This window comes from Triturus cristatus, chromosome 3_1 (genome assembly GCF_964204655.1).
Source record: "Triturus cristatus chromosome 3_1, aTriCri1.1, whole genome shotgun sequence".
In the NCBI taxonomy this organism is placed as follows: Eukaryota; Metazoa; Chordata; class Amphibia; order Caudata; family Salamandridae; genus Triturus; species Triturus cristatus.
In genome coordinates, this window is record NC_140583.1 from 1,061,200,247 (window position 1) to 1,061,212,822 (window position 12,576).

The 12,576-nt window shown below is 47.1% G+C and overlaps 1 protein-coding gene across 18 annotated transcripts in view; it reads left to right on the top strand.

The window, feature by feature from the left end:
• The window catches only part of PHLDB1 (pleckstrin homology like domain family B member 1), a 390,210-nt gene that overhangs the window by 319,523 nt on the left and 58,111 nt on the right, over nucleotides 1-12,576 (top strand). For 13 of the 18 annotated variants that reach the window (XM_085645850.1, XM_085645851.1, XM_085645853.1 and 10 more), the window contains 3 exons: nucleotides 293-457; nucleotides 1,540-1,662; nucleotides 1,768-1,870. In XM_085645850.1, coding sequence (XP_085501976.1) covers nucleotides 293-457; nucleotides 1,540-1,662; nucleotides 1,768-1,870 — 391 coding nt within the window. The remainder of the gene's footprint in view (nucleotides 1-292; nucleotides 458-1,539; nucleotides 1,663-1,767; nucleotides 1,871-12,576) is intronic. The other 5 variants (XM_085645861.1, XM_085645863.1, XM_085645864.1 and 2 more) reach the window with 1 other exon arrangement.

Genomic DNA, 12,576 nt, shown 5'->3' on the forward strand with positions numbered 1-12,576 from the left:
GCTCCACTAACAGAGAGGCAAGGAGTCCTCTTTGCTTCAACAGACAAATTGTTGCAATCCATGTTTTATGACATGAGTTAAATGTATCCGATCTCTGACAACACGCTGTAGGGATGTTCCAGAGTTTCAGGCATTCTTGTTTTGTATCTTTTTGGTACTTGGCATGATTTATTTTCATTTTCCATCTCTATTTTGAATGTCTTCATCTCTTCTTTTTCTGTCACTTCACCGCTTCTACCCTCTTTGTTAGCCATTTTCTGTTATGTCTGTCTCATGATCACTCTTTCTTCAGATGGAGACGCAGCCTCGCGCGTGCACACCACAGACACCAGCCCTTGACTTAGAGAAGTGGTACCAGGAGATCACCGCTGGCTTTGAGGTCTCCTCCTCTCCCCCTCTGCGCTCATCTCCTCCTCCTCTTCCTGCTAAATCTCTATCCTCTCGCAAGCCACAGCAGGTAACTTGCACCTCTTGGTAATCTGCACTGCCAGCTCGTTCTTCCCTCTTCGTTCTGCGTGCCTCTACCAGGAGAAATCGCTTATCGCTGCACTGTTTGCCCCACCCTCCTGTGACTTACCGGTGATGATGATGATGCAGGTGTGCAGTTAAGGCTAGGGAAAGGACTGGCCTCCTGTTAGAAATCTACACATGTCAAAACCAGTAGCCTTACAAAGGGTGGGTCATAATCACCTAAAGGTGTAGCAATGTCCTGCTACAGCAGAGTACAAATCAATAGATAGGAGCTTTAAAAAATATTTATTTTATTGGTGTCTTGGGGTTTGAACTGTGAAGAACCGGGATCCTCCCAAATGAAGGGTTTGAAAAGCAGAGTGATGTGAATAGCCAGGGTTTGAAGTCATATGATATGAACGATCATTTATAGAAAAGGACTGATGTGACTGGCCAGTGCTTGACGTGTTATGATCTCATTGGCCAGTGCTTGGAGAATTAATTAAGGCATTTGCGAGTCTTTGGAATGTTGATGCGAAAGACAGTGCCAAAAAAACTCAAACATTAAAAAAAATTATTTGTGCACGCTTCAAAGAAATTGATATGATTGGTCACTGCTTGCCGTGCAGTGATGTGACTGGCTAATGATTAAAATGAAGTAATGTCATTTTTTTAATGAAGTGCTAGAACTGCTAAGGATATGTCCTGATTACTTATAAATCATGTGGTTGCCACACACATACCATTGTCATCATACTTGTGGTTTCCTTTCTGGTGTCTCTCCTAGGTGAGAGCATTGCTATATTGTGTGCAGGTGATGTAGCATGTGGATCTGTTGCGTGAATGTGATTCTCTAATCACTATTTATCACTAGGATAGTTATGTGAGATGCTTACCTGTCTAGTGCAAATTTTGGGTTGAGACCTTACTCAGCCTGCTACCTGGCCAGAAGTCTTTTGTTTATTGGTTGAAAATGAGTCCATCACCCTGATACACAGGACATAAAGCTGTGGAACAAGAGTCCCAAGTGGGCAGGGGAACAAGAGGCGGGTAGGTCATACACTGATCCGCACTCTCCTTTCACCACAGGTCTATCGCTCCAAGCTGGACAGTGACTGCGGTGGTGGTGGGACCCTGCCGCGCATGAAGAACATCTCCCCTGCCTCTTCTCACTTCACAGTATCCACTCTGGGGCGTAGTGCTTCCCCAAAAGTATGTTGAAATGGGAAGATGGTGGTGGGGAGGCAGGAATCGCTGTGCAGGGCACAAGGCCACCCTAAGCTTCATCTCACTTTCGGCTCCTTTTCCCCCTCTCAGAGTCCTCTACTGTCCCAGAATGGGACCGGAAGCCTGCCGCGGAACTTAGCAACAACCTTGCAAGACATTGAAACCAAGCGTCAGCTGGCCCTACAACAAAAAGGTTGGTGTGCTTTGCTGACTTGCATCTGCAGGCAGGTGGTGCTTGTGTTCATGCATCAGGAGAATGAATGGGCACTGATAGCCTTGATTGGTGGGGTGTGTATGTGCTCATAGGCATTCACCAAGAGAATGAGTGCACGACCAAGGCCTTGCAGGTAAAAGGCGACTACATATCTGTGGCCCTGCGGTAGAAGGAATAAGTATAGACTTAGTGGCCTTCAGTATAAAGGTGATTGCACTCTGTAAACTCTGGCAGAAGTGTTAGTATGCTCTTGCGGTCCTGCATGGGGGGGGGGGTTTGATGAGTGCATGCACCTCAGTCGTAAAATGGTAAATTTACACTGGAGGATCTTCAGCAGAAGGGAACAGCCTTGCAGCAGAATGGTGAGTGCATACTCAAGTCTGGCATTTGATGGCTGGGTGTTTACTTGGGACACTCATCCGCCCAGGACAAAGAGGCAAGAATGTTGGTGCAGTAAGTATCATGGTAGCATTTTTGTCTGTGTTTTGTAATTGGGGAAGTCTGGTTGAGGATGGCAAAGCATTCATTTGGGTAGCAATAGTGCATACAGTGGGGATCGAAGTATAGGGTCTGGGTTGACACAATGCCCATGACTGATATATAAAGAGCATGTCCCATCCAGTGCTGGACCATGACAAAACAAAAGGAACATTCTCCTAATATTTTATATTTTTTTTAAATTGCCTTAAAAGTGCAGCAACAAACAGTGATGGATTTTCAGGACATTTACGAAGAGGTGTTTTGGGGTTTTTCAAGCAGTGATTGTGCTAAAAATGTAAAAAGATAGCCAAAGGTCTTCCAGGCCTGGCCACTCAATATAAATGGCTTATATTGTAGAAAAAAATGTTGCTTCTGGGTTGAGGAATGTAACAAAGAAGTTATCACTATATTAAGAGTGACACTAGTCAGGATCGATGTGTTGCTGAATGTAGCCCCTCCTTCATTTTATCCAGATACAGTATGTTCGAGGCATATGAGCTGCAGATTGTATACTTTTGCATAGATCGCCATCTGGTGTTGGGCTCGGATGTTTGCACCTTCTTTTTTTTCTTCAAAGAAGTCTTTGTAGTCACGAGGCTGGTGACTCCTCCTTCGGTCGACAGTGCACATGGGCATCGACTCCATCCTTAGATTGTTTATTTCCATCATCGGGTTCGGATGTGACTTGCTGCGCTCCCGGTCGGTGTTGTTATCAAGCCCCTTCCTTTTCGACGCGCAATCACTATTAACCTACAGTATTGTCTTGATCGCGTACCCTTCGACGCGCACACTCGACGAAAACTTTCGGAAAACTTGAGAAACTTCGACGCGGGCCACTGGGCCTACTCGGGCCGGTATCGACGGACGTAGATGGAACAGACTTCCTTTAAGAAATGTCCCCAGTGTGGTGCTAAATTCCCACACTCGGACCTCCACTCCGTTTGTAGTCTGTGCCTCTCTCCCGAATATCGAGAGGACAACTGTTAGGCTTGTCTATATTTCAAGTTCAAGAAGACCATTTGTGATCGTCTGACTCGATGCCACGAGATGTCCCGAGGCACCAGCTCCATTCCGGACATCTTCCATCCAGGCCCCGACAGCCTTCCGGAACCAGAACAGGTCTCGGTCTCCGAAGCAGATGACTCCGACGCCGAAGAGTACGTCACCCCAGCTCAACGGGACGTGAGTACCAAGACCCCTGCCCCACTCAAGCCCATACCAAAGACTCCGGTAACACCTTTGCCTCAGGGCCCAGGTCCACACCGAACAAAAAGTTTGGACGCCCCGCCCCCAGGCCCGGCTACGAAAGACAAAGACAAGCCTTCCGGCTCTGACTCGAGCCAGCCACTCGGTCCCGAAAAAACACCCTCGGCACCGAAAACTAAGCCTTCCGATATGCCGCGCCCCCCCCCCCCCCTCCGTCGGCACCGGAAAAACATTCAGCACCGAAACCGTCAAAGGACTCTTCGGCACCAAAGCAACCAGATAAGGCTTCGACACCGAAACCATCGAAGGACAAGCCTTCCACAACTAAACCTCCCAAACAAAAACCTCTAGAGCCGAAACAATCTGCACTGAAGGTTTCGGACCCAGGGAAAGCTTCTAAACTGGGCACTGTTGCTAAACAGCCAAAGCCTGTTTCTAAAGAGAAAGCTTCAACAACAAAGAAGGCTATCGGATCCGATGAAGTTTTACTCCCGGATACAAAACAGACAACCATATTTATCCATCCAAAGGCTGGTCATATGGTTACTACAGCACCTACAAAGAAGAAACCAGAACATTTGCAACATTCACTGGTTCCTCCAAAGAAAATAATTATGGGCACGAATACTTCACCACCTCCTTCACCCCCTCCACCAATTAATCCAAATGTAATGGTTTCTCCAGTACATTCTCCAGAACATACTTTCCCACTATCACAACCAGAGGATAGTGACAATGCACATGGGGAGGGGCAAGGAGATGACTATATAATCCCATTAGATATTGATGATACTGATGATCCACCACAGGACCCAGATCCATTTCATGACTATAATACCAATCCTGATTTACACAATGACCCGGATCTTTACCCCTCAAAACCATCCCCGCCAGATGACAATGTGGATTTCGCCCAACTAACAGATAAGGTCGCAACATATCATGGAGTCCATCTACACTCAGACCCTGTAGAGGAGGATTTCCTTTTAGAAACTTTTGACCAGGCACAAAAATCATCTCCTGTCCTGCCAATGTTGAAAGGTCTTCTCAAACACACCCCAGAGGTGTTCAAAGACCCGGTTAGGGCTCGGGTTCTTAACCCCAGAAAAGATAGGAAATACAAGGCAGCGCCCACTGACCCCATATACATCAAGGGTAAACTTCCTTTAGTTTCCCTGGTCGTAGCTAATGCACGCAAAAAGGCAATTTTTCAGGGATCAGGTGACACCCCACCTCTTGACAAGGAATCTAAATTAATAGACGCATCAGGCAAACGTATGGCGTCTCAAGCTGCAAACCACTGGAAGATAGCCAACACACAAGCCCTCTTGGCAAGATACGACCGGACTCACTATGATGAGCTGGAAAAGCTCATTCAACACCTACCTTAACAATATAAGGACAAAGCCAATTACCTCATACAGAAAGGCAAACTAATCACAAACACATCCATCAAGTGCGCGCTGGACGCAGCAGACACCGCATCCTGCGCAGTAAATACTAGTGTTTTACTACGCTGACATGCCTGGCTCAGGATATCTGGCTTTAAACAAGAAGTGCAAAACAGTATCCTTAATCAACCCTTTGACCATGAGCATCTCTTTGGCCCTGCAGTGGACACATCTTTAGGAAAGATGAACAGCACTTTGAAAACTCACCTACTAAAGTCTCTCCGAGTAGCGCATGCGCGCTGACTCAGCGAGACCTAAAAAGGACGCAGAGACTGCCAAGTCTATGGGAGCCCTGCAGTCATCTTCTACTAGAGCATGGGTACTCACAAACTTTCTCTCGGGGTCCAAATTTACAGTGTGGTTTGTGGCCGAGGGCCGCACCGTGGGGGCGGGGTCATTGGGGGAGGGGGGGGGGGGCTAGAGCAACAAAATAAAAACTGTGACCATGAGGTGGAACACAGGCCCCTGCAGCGGACGCCTTCGTCCACTGAGCCACCGGACCCGGCATACACATCTCTCTCTCTCTATCTCTCTCTCTCTCTCTCACTCTGTCTCCCTCTGTCTGTCCCTCTCCCTCTGTCTGTCCCTCTCCCTCTGTCTGTCTCTCTCCCTCTGTCTGTCCCTCTCCCTCTGTCTGTCTCTCTCCCTCTGTCTGTCTCTCTCCCTCTGTCTGTCTCTCTCCCTCTGTCTGTCTCCCTCTCCCTCCCTCTGTCTGTCTCCCTCTCCCTCCCTCTGTCTGTCTCCCTCTCCCTCCCTCTGTCTGTCTCCCCCTCTGTCTCTCACCCTCTGTCTCTGTCTCTCACTCTGTCTCTCACTCTGTCTCTCACTCTGTCTCTCACTCTGTCTCTCACTCTGTCTCTCACTCTGTCTCTCACTCTGTCTCTCCCTCTGTCTCTCCCTCTGTCTCTCCCTCTGTCTCTCCCTCTGTCTCCCTCTGTCTCCCTCTCCCTCCCTGTCTCCCGCTCCATCTCTCTGCCTCTATCTGTCTGTCCCTGTCTCTGCCTCTATCTGTCTGTCCCTGTCTCTGCCTCTATCTGTCGCTGTCTGTTTGTCCCTGTCTCTGTCTCCCTCCCTCTGTCTCCCTTTCTGTCTCTGTCTGCCTCATCCCTGTCTCTGCCTCTGTCTGTCCCTGTCTCTGTCTGCCTCTATCTGTCTCTCTGTCCCTGTCTCTGCCTCTCTCTAGCTCTGTCTGCCCCTGTCTCTATATGTCTCCCTCCCTCTCCCTTTCCGTCTCTGTCTGTCTCTGCCTCTATCTGTCTGCCCCGTCCCTGTCTGCATCTGTCTGCCCCGTCCCTGTCTCTGTCTCTATGTCTCTGTCTGTCCCTGTCTGTCTGTCTGTCTGTCTCTGTCTCTGTCTGTGTCTGCATCTAGCTGTCTCTGCCTCCATCTGTCCCTGCCTCTATCTTGGTCTCTCTCTCTCTCTGTCTCTATCGCTGTCTCTCTGTGTCTCTACCTCTATCCGTCTCTGCCGCTATCTGTCTCTGTCAGTCTGTCCCTGTCTCTGCCTCTATCTAGCTCTGTCTGCCCCGATCTGTCTCTGCCCCGATCTGTCTCTGCCCCTCTCTGTCTCTGCCCCTCTCTGTCTCTGCCCCTCTCTGTCTCTGCCCCGATCTGTCTCTGCCCCGATCTGTCTCTGCCCCTCTCTGTCTCTGCCCCTCTCTGTCTCTGCCCCTCTCTGTCTCTGCCCCTCTCTGTCTCTGCCCCTCTCTGTCTCTGCCCCTCTCTGTCTCTGCCCCTCTCTGTCTCTGCCCCTCTCTGTCTCTGCCCCTCTCTGTCTCTGCCCCTCTCTGTCTCTGCCCCTCTCTGTCTCTGCCCCTCTCTGTCTCTGCCCCTCTCTGTCTCTGCCCCTCTCTGTCTGTCAGTCGGTCTCTGTCTGTCAGTCGGTCTCTGTCTGTCTGTCAGTCGGTCTCTGTCTGTCTGTCAGTCGGTCTCTGTCTGTCTGTCAGTCGGTCTCTGTCTGTCTGTCAGTCGGTCTCTGTCTGTCTGTCAGTCGGTCTCTGTCTGTCTGTCAGTCGGTCTCTGTCTGTCTGTCAGTCGGTCTCTGTCTGTCTGTCAGTCGGTCTCTGTCTGTCTGTCAGTCGGTCTCTGTCTGTCTGTCAGTCGGTCTCTATCTGTCTCTGTCTGTCTCTATCTGTCTCTGTCTGTTTCTGTCTCTCCCTACTGCCCTCTATCACCTCACCCGACTCACACCCTGCTGTCCTACCACCAGGGCATGCTATACAGCAAAATGGAAACGATTAGTCATTTACTGCACACACAACAAAATCAACCCACTAGATGCTTCCATTGAAAACATCATCTGTTACCGCTTGCATCTACAACAATGTAACCTAGGATATACATCTATTAGGTTACATCTAACTGCCATAGCGGCCTATCTACAAAACAGACACCACTTGTCTTTGTTTCGAGTTCCTGCTATCAAGGCTTTTATGGAAGGACTTAAAAGAATAATTCCAAAGGATGGAGTCGATGCCCATGCGCACTGTCGACCGAAGGAGGAGTCACCAGCCTCGTGACTACAAAGACTTCTTCGAAGACAAAAACAAGGTGCAAAAATCCGAGCCCAACACTAGATGGCGATATATGCAAAAGTATACAACTCTGCAGCGCTATATGCCAAGAACAGATGCATACTGGTAAGTAGCATTTTCCTTTAAGTGTCAACGTGACATTGGATTTTAAAATGTATCTAGAAGTTTCCTGGGATAATCTGCCAGGATAAGTGCCCCTTACTTAAGAGTTTTTTTCAATTAGATGCCAAAAGTATTCGTGTAGATTACACAGTACATCTATTTGAAATGGTGATTTTGCTTGTGCATGAGAGATCACTAAAATTATTATTAATTATCATAAATGTCAGGTTGCTTAACTTCCCCCATATCTATCTATTACCAGTCTATAATGCCATTTATTGAAAAGGTTATGTCCAGGGTGGTAACGATCTGTTGGATGGAGTGTGTGGCTGTAGATGCACATGTTCTACATGCTCCTGCCACCTAGTGTTGGGTCCAGAGTTGTGCAAGTTGTTTTTTATTTTTTTAAGAAGTCTTTCGAGTCACAAGTTAGAGTCATTCCGCCTCTCGGTGGTAATGGGCATGGCATTGACTCCATTGTTAAATTGTTTTTTCTCCGCCATCTGGTTCGGATGTGTGTGCCTCCGCTTTATGTTTCAACTCCGTTTCGGTTTGATTCTGCGGTTTCTTTTCTCTGTCTTCGTAATGTACATTAGAGGACAGTCACCACCAGACTCCCTAGTTAATACCACAGCATACAAGCGTGCCAACTCTCAGCCCACTGGAGACAATACGCCTACCGAAAAAGAGAGTAAAAGGATACATGCTGCGGGGAAAACAGTTGAAGCTCAGGCTGACAACCACTGACATATTGCCAACTTGCAAGCTCTCCTAGCACGCAATGACCGCGCCCACTGGGACGAAATGAAAGATCTACTTCAATATCTCCTAGAGGAACATAAAAAACTTGGTCAGCAGTTAGTATCTGGAAGTAAAATTATCATTTAACACTTCCATACGGTGTGCATTAGATGCTGCATTTACACTGCCAGAGGAGTAAATACTAGTATTTTACTTCGACACGCTTGGCTTCAAATCTCAGGGTTTAAGCCAGAGGTTCAACAAACTCTCTTAAACATGCCCTATGATAAGGAACATCTGTTTGGTCCTCAGGAAGATTCCACATTAGAAAATTGTAAAAAGGTGCTGATCTGGCAAAGCTGTGGGGGCACTTCAAACACCTGCTACCAGCGGGTTTTTTTGTCGATCAGGATACTGTGAAGCCTCAAAATCCACCTTTTCTGAGGCTTCCAACAACAGCAGCAAAGTCAGGGACCATACTCTAAGGACTACTGCTGTGGCTTCTATAGAGGAAACAATACCAGAGTTAGAGGTAAGGGTGTTTCCCCCCCCCATGGAGTAACACACTGTACCAAACAGTAGCTACCCTATCCGCTCCCACCCAGTCACATAGCACTTGTCAGGGGGGGGAGAATTCACAATTACCTACACACATGGCAATTCATCACATCAGACAAGTGGGTATTAGACATTATCCCACATGGCTATTGTCTGGAGCTCATTACCCTACCACAAAACATTCCACCTCGTGTTTTACAGGCCATCACACGAGCATCAAACATTACTCAAACAGGAAGTTCAAGCTCTTCTCCTCAAAGGTGCTACACAGCCCGTCCCTCTTTAACACCAGGGCTCAGGGGTATACTCTCTTTACTTCCTAATCCCTGAAAACAATGCGTCTTTAAGGCCAATATTAGATCTCAGGTCCTTAAACTAATGCATCCTATCAAAACACTTCCACATGGTTACCTTACAGGATGTTATTCTACTTCTTCAACATGGTGACTTTATGGCAACACTAGACTTAATGGACGCCTACTTCCACATACCTAATACACCCTGCTCATTTCAAATATTTAAGATTTGTCATAGTGGGCAACCAACACCAGTTCAAGGTTTTGCTATTCGGGGTGACCACTGCACCTAGAGTATTCACCAAATGTCTTTAAGTGGTTGCAGCATACCTGAGAATACAAGCTGTCCACGGATTCCCGTACCTGGACGACAGGCTTATCAAAGCCAGCACTCTTCATTAGTGCCAACATGACACTCAGATGGCAGTAGATCTTCCCCACAATTTGGGTTTTACTATCAACATCCCCAAATCTCACTTACAACCATTACAGATTCAACCATACTGTGGAGAAACCCTGAACACACAATCAGGATTAGATTGCCTCAGTCCTGTAAGAATTCAAAACTTTCAGAAAATACTGCCCCAAATTCAGACCAACCAACAAATTACAGTGAGGGTTTTCATGCGTCTGCTAGGGAGGATGGCTTCTTGCATTGCCATAGTTCCCCACGCAGGATTACATATGCATCTATTACAAAAATGTCTAGCTCATCAGTGATCAGTCACACTGTCAGTTGACAGATCCAGTGTTGATAGACTGCCTCACTCAGCGTTCTCTGCAATGGTGGAACACCTCCATCCTGTTGTAGGGGGTGGCCTTTTCTTGACCCTGTTCAGGCTATGGTGATCTGTCGTCTCGACAACGGCAATGCGATGCTCGCCGAACTCGGCCCTTCCCTGCTAAAAAAAAAAAAAAACTACAGGTCATCCAGAACACGGCTGCCCGAATGATTCTTAACTGTCCGGCTGGCTCACCTTCAGCCCCCATTCTATCAGAACTCCACTGGCTCACAATTGGGAAACGTGCCCATTTTAAGACTTGTTGTCTTACTTAAAAAGCCCTGAATGGTTTAGGTCCCAAATACTTGGCTAATAAATTAATAAAAAAGACCCCTATGCTCAACTTACGGTCCAATGCCATGGAACTACTGAAGACTCCTAGAATCCGCCGAGCTCGCTCAGGAGCTAAGTCCTTCTCTTGTCTTGCACCGCGTTACTGGAACTCGCTTCCGATCGCCATCCGGAAATGCCCCTCCCTCGCTGTTTTTAGGAAAAAATTGAAAACCTTTCTATTTTTGACTCCCTAAGCCCTGAGGTGGTGCCCCTTCCTTCCTTCCTCTCTCAGTGAACGACTAAGCTAGCGCCGAGATGCCCCCGGGTGAGTCGTGCGCTATAGAAATACTCATAACATAACATCCCTTCTCACAACAGACGCATCTCAAATGAGAAGGGCTGCTCACCTCCAACACCTCGCGGTTCATGTCAGGCACCAATCTCTCCACATCAACTACCTAGAGCTTCAATCTGTTCACCTAGCATTGAAAGCTTTCCTACCTCATCTGACTCACAAGGATGTCCTAGTCTGGACGGACAATATGACAGCAATGTATTGTCTTCAAGAACGGGACGGGGTAGTATGCTCAACTCTGACAACTTTTTCAGACCATCTGGAACTGGGCTCTATATTACCACATTCACCTGTTGGCGGAAAATGTTCTGGGTACAGACAGCAATGTTGCAGTCCTGCTCAGCAGGTTGCAGCAACAAGTCCACAAATTGGAACTCCACCCACATGCAGTGCGCACAACGAAATTCGTTTTATTTATTTAAATGTGTACTTACCTCCGTTCATCCATATTCCGGTGTTTACATTTCCCCACCCTGCCCCTCCCCCGCCCCGCCTCACTGCCCCACCGAACTCCCTCCACGGACCGCTTCTGGCAAAATGAATAAACATTCTTAAAGAAGCATGAAAACCTACCACAAGGGCCTGCTATGCAGCAACATGGAAATGTTTTGTTTGCTACTGCCACTCAAAACAAATTGACCCTTCCGCAGCTACAGTACAAAACTTTATCTGTTATCTACTTCACTTACAAAAGGTGGGTTGAACATATACTTCTATATGCTTACATCTCACTGCCATGGCTCCCTTTCTTCAAAATAGAAAACATTTTTCCCTCTTCGAAATTCCAGTCATAAAAGCCTTCATGGAAGAACTTAAATGCATTATTCCACAGAGGCTTCCTCCTGCACCTTCTTGGAACCTTTTTATAGTATTCAAAAGACTCATGGGACCTCCTTTTGAGCCTCTATACTCATGCCCTCTTCAATTCTTATCATGGAAGGTGGCTTTTTTAGTCGCCATAACTTCACCCAAACGTGTTAGTGAGCTCCATGCATTAACCTTAGAAGAACCATTGTTCCAAATACACAAAGACGAGGTGGTTCTTAAAACCAACCCTAAATTCCGACCGAAAGTAGTCCCACAATTTCACATCAATCAATCTATTGCACTGCCAGTTTTCTTCCCTCAACCTGATTCTGTTGTGCAAAGATGTCAAAAGAACACATATGTTCTACATTGATAAAACTAAAACTTTCAGAAAGTCTAAGCAACTTTTTGTCGCCTTTTCACCACCACACAAAGGCCACCCTATATCCAAAGCAGCCATAGCCAGATGGATAGTAAAGTGCATTCAGACTTGCTGTGCTAAGGCGAAAAAAAGACCTTTACCTGTTCCTCCCAGAGCGTACGCTACGCGCCAAATGGGAGCAACTGTTGCCTTTTTAGGAAATATTCCCATAGCTGACATATGTAAAGCAGCTACTTGGTCCACAACACACACTTTAACCAATCATGATGGTGTGGATGTATTAGCAGGCCAACAAGCCAATGTAGGACGTACTCTTTTTCAAACCACTGGTACACCCACACGTTAGCCACCGCTTATTAAGAGGGACTGTTTACAATCCATGCAGAGCATGTGTATCTACAGCCACACATGCCATCAAACTGAATATGTTACTTACCCTGTAAGCATCTGTTCATGGGCTGTAGAGCTGTAGATCCACATGCGCCCATCCTACTCCCTGGACACCTGTGGCCATGGCAGTTCCATACATATATTAGTTTTCACTATTTACATTATTAGCTGGCCATTGCATTACTTACACATACTTTACTCTCCTTTCTCACCCGCCTGTGTGAAAACAATCTTACAATGGAGTCTGTGCCCAGACGCATTACCACCAGGTAGAGGAGTCACTCGACTTGGTGACTCAAAATACTTTTTCGAAGAAAAACAACTTGCA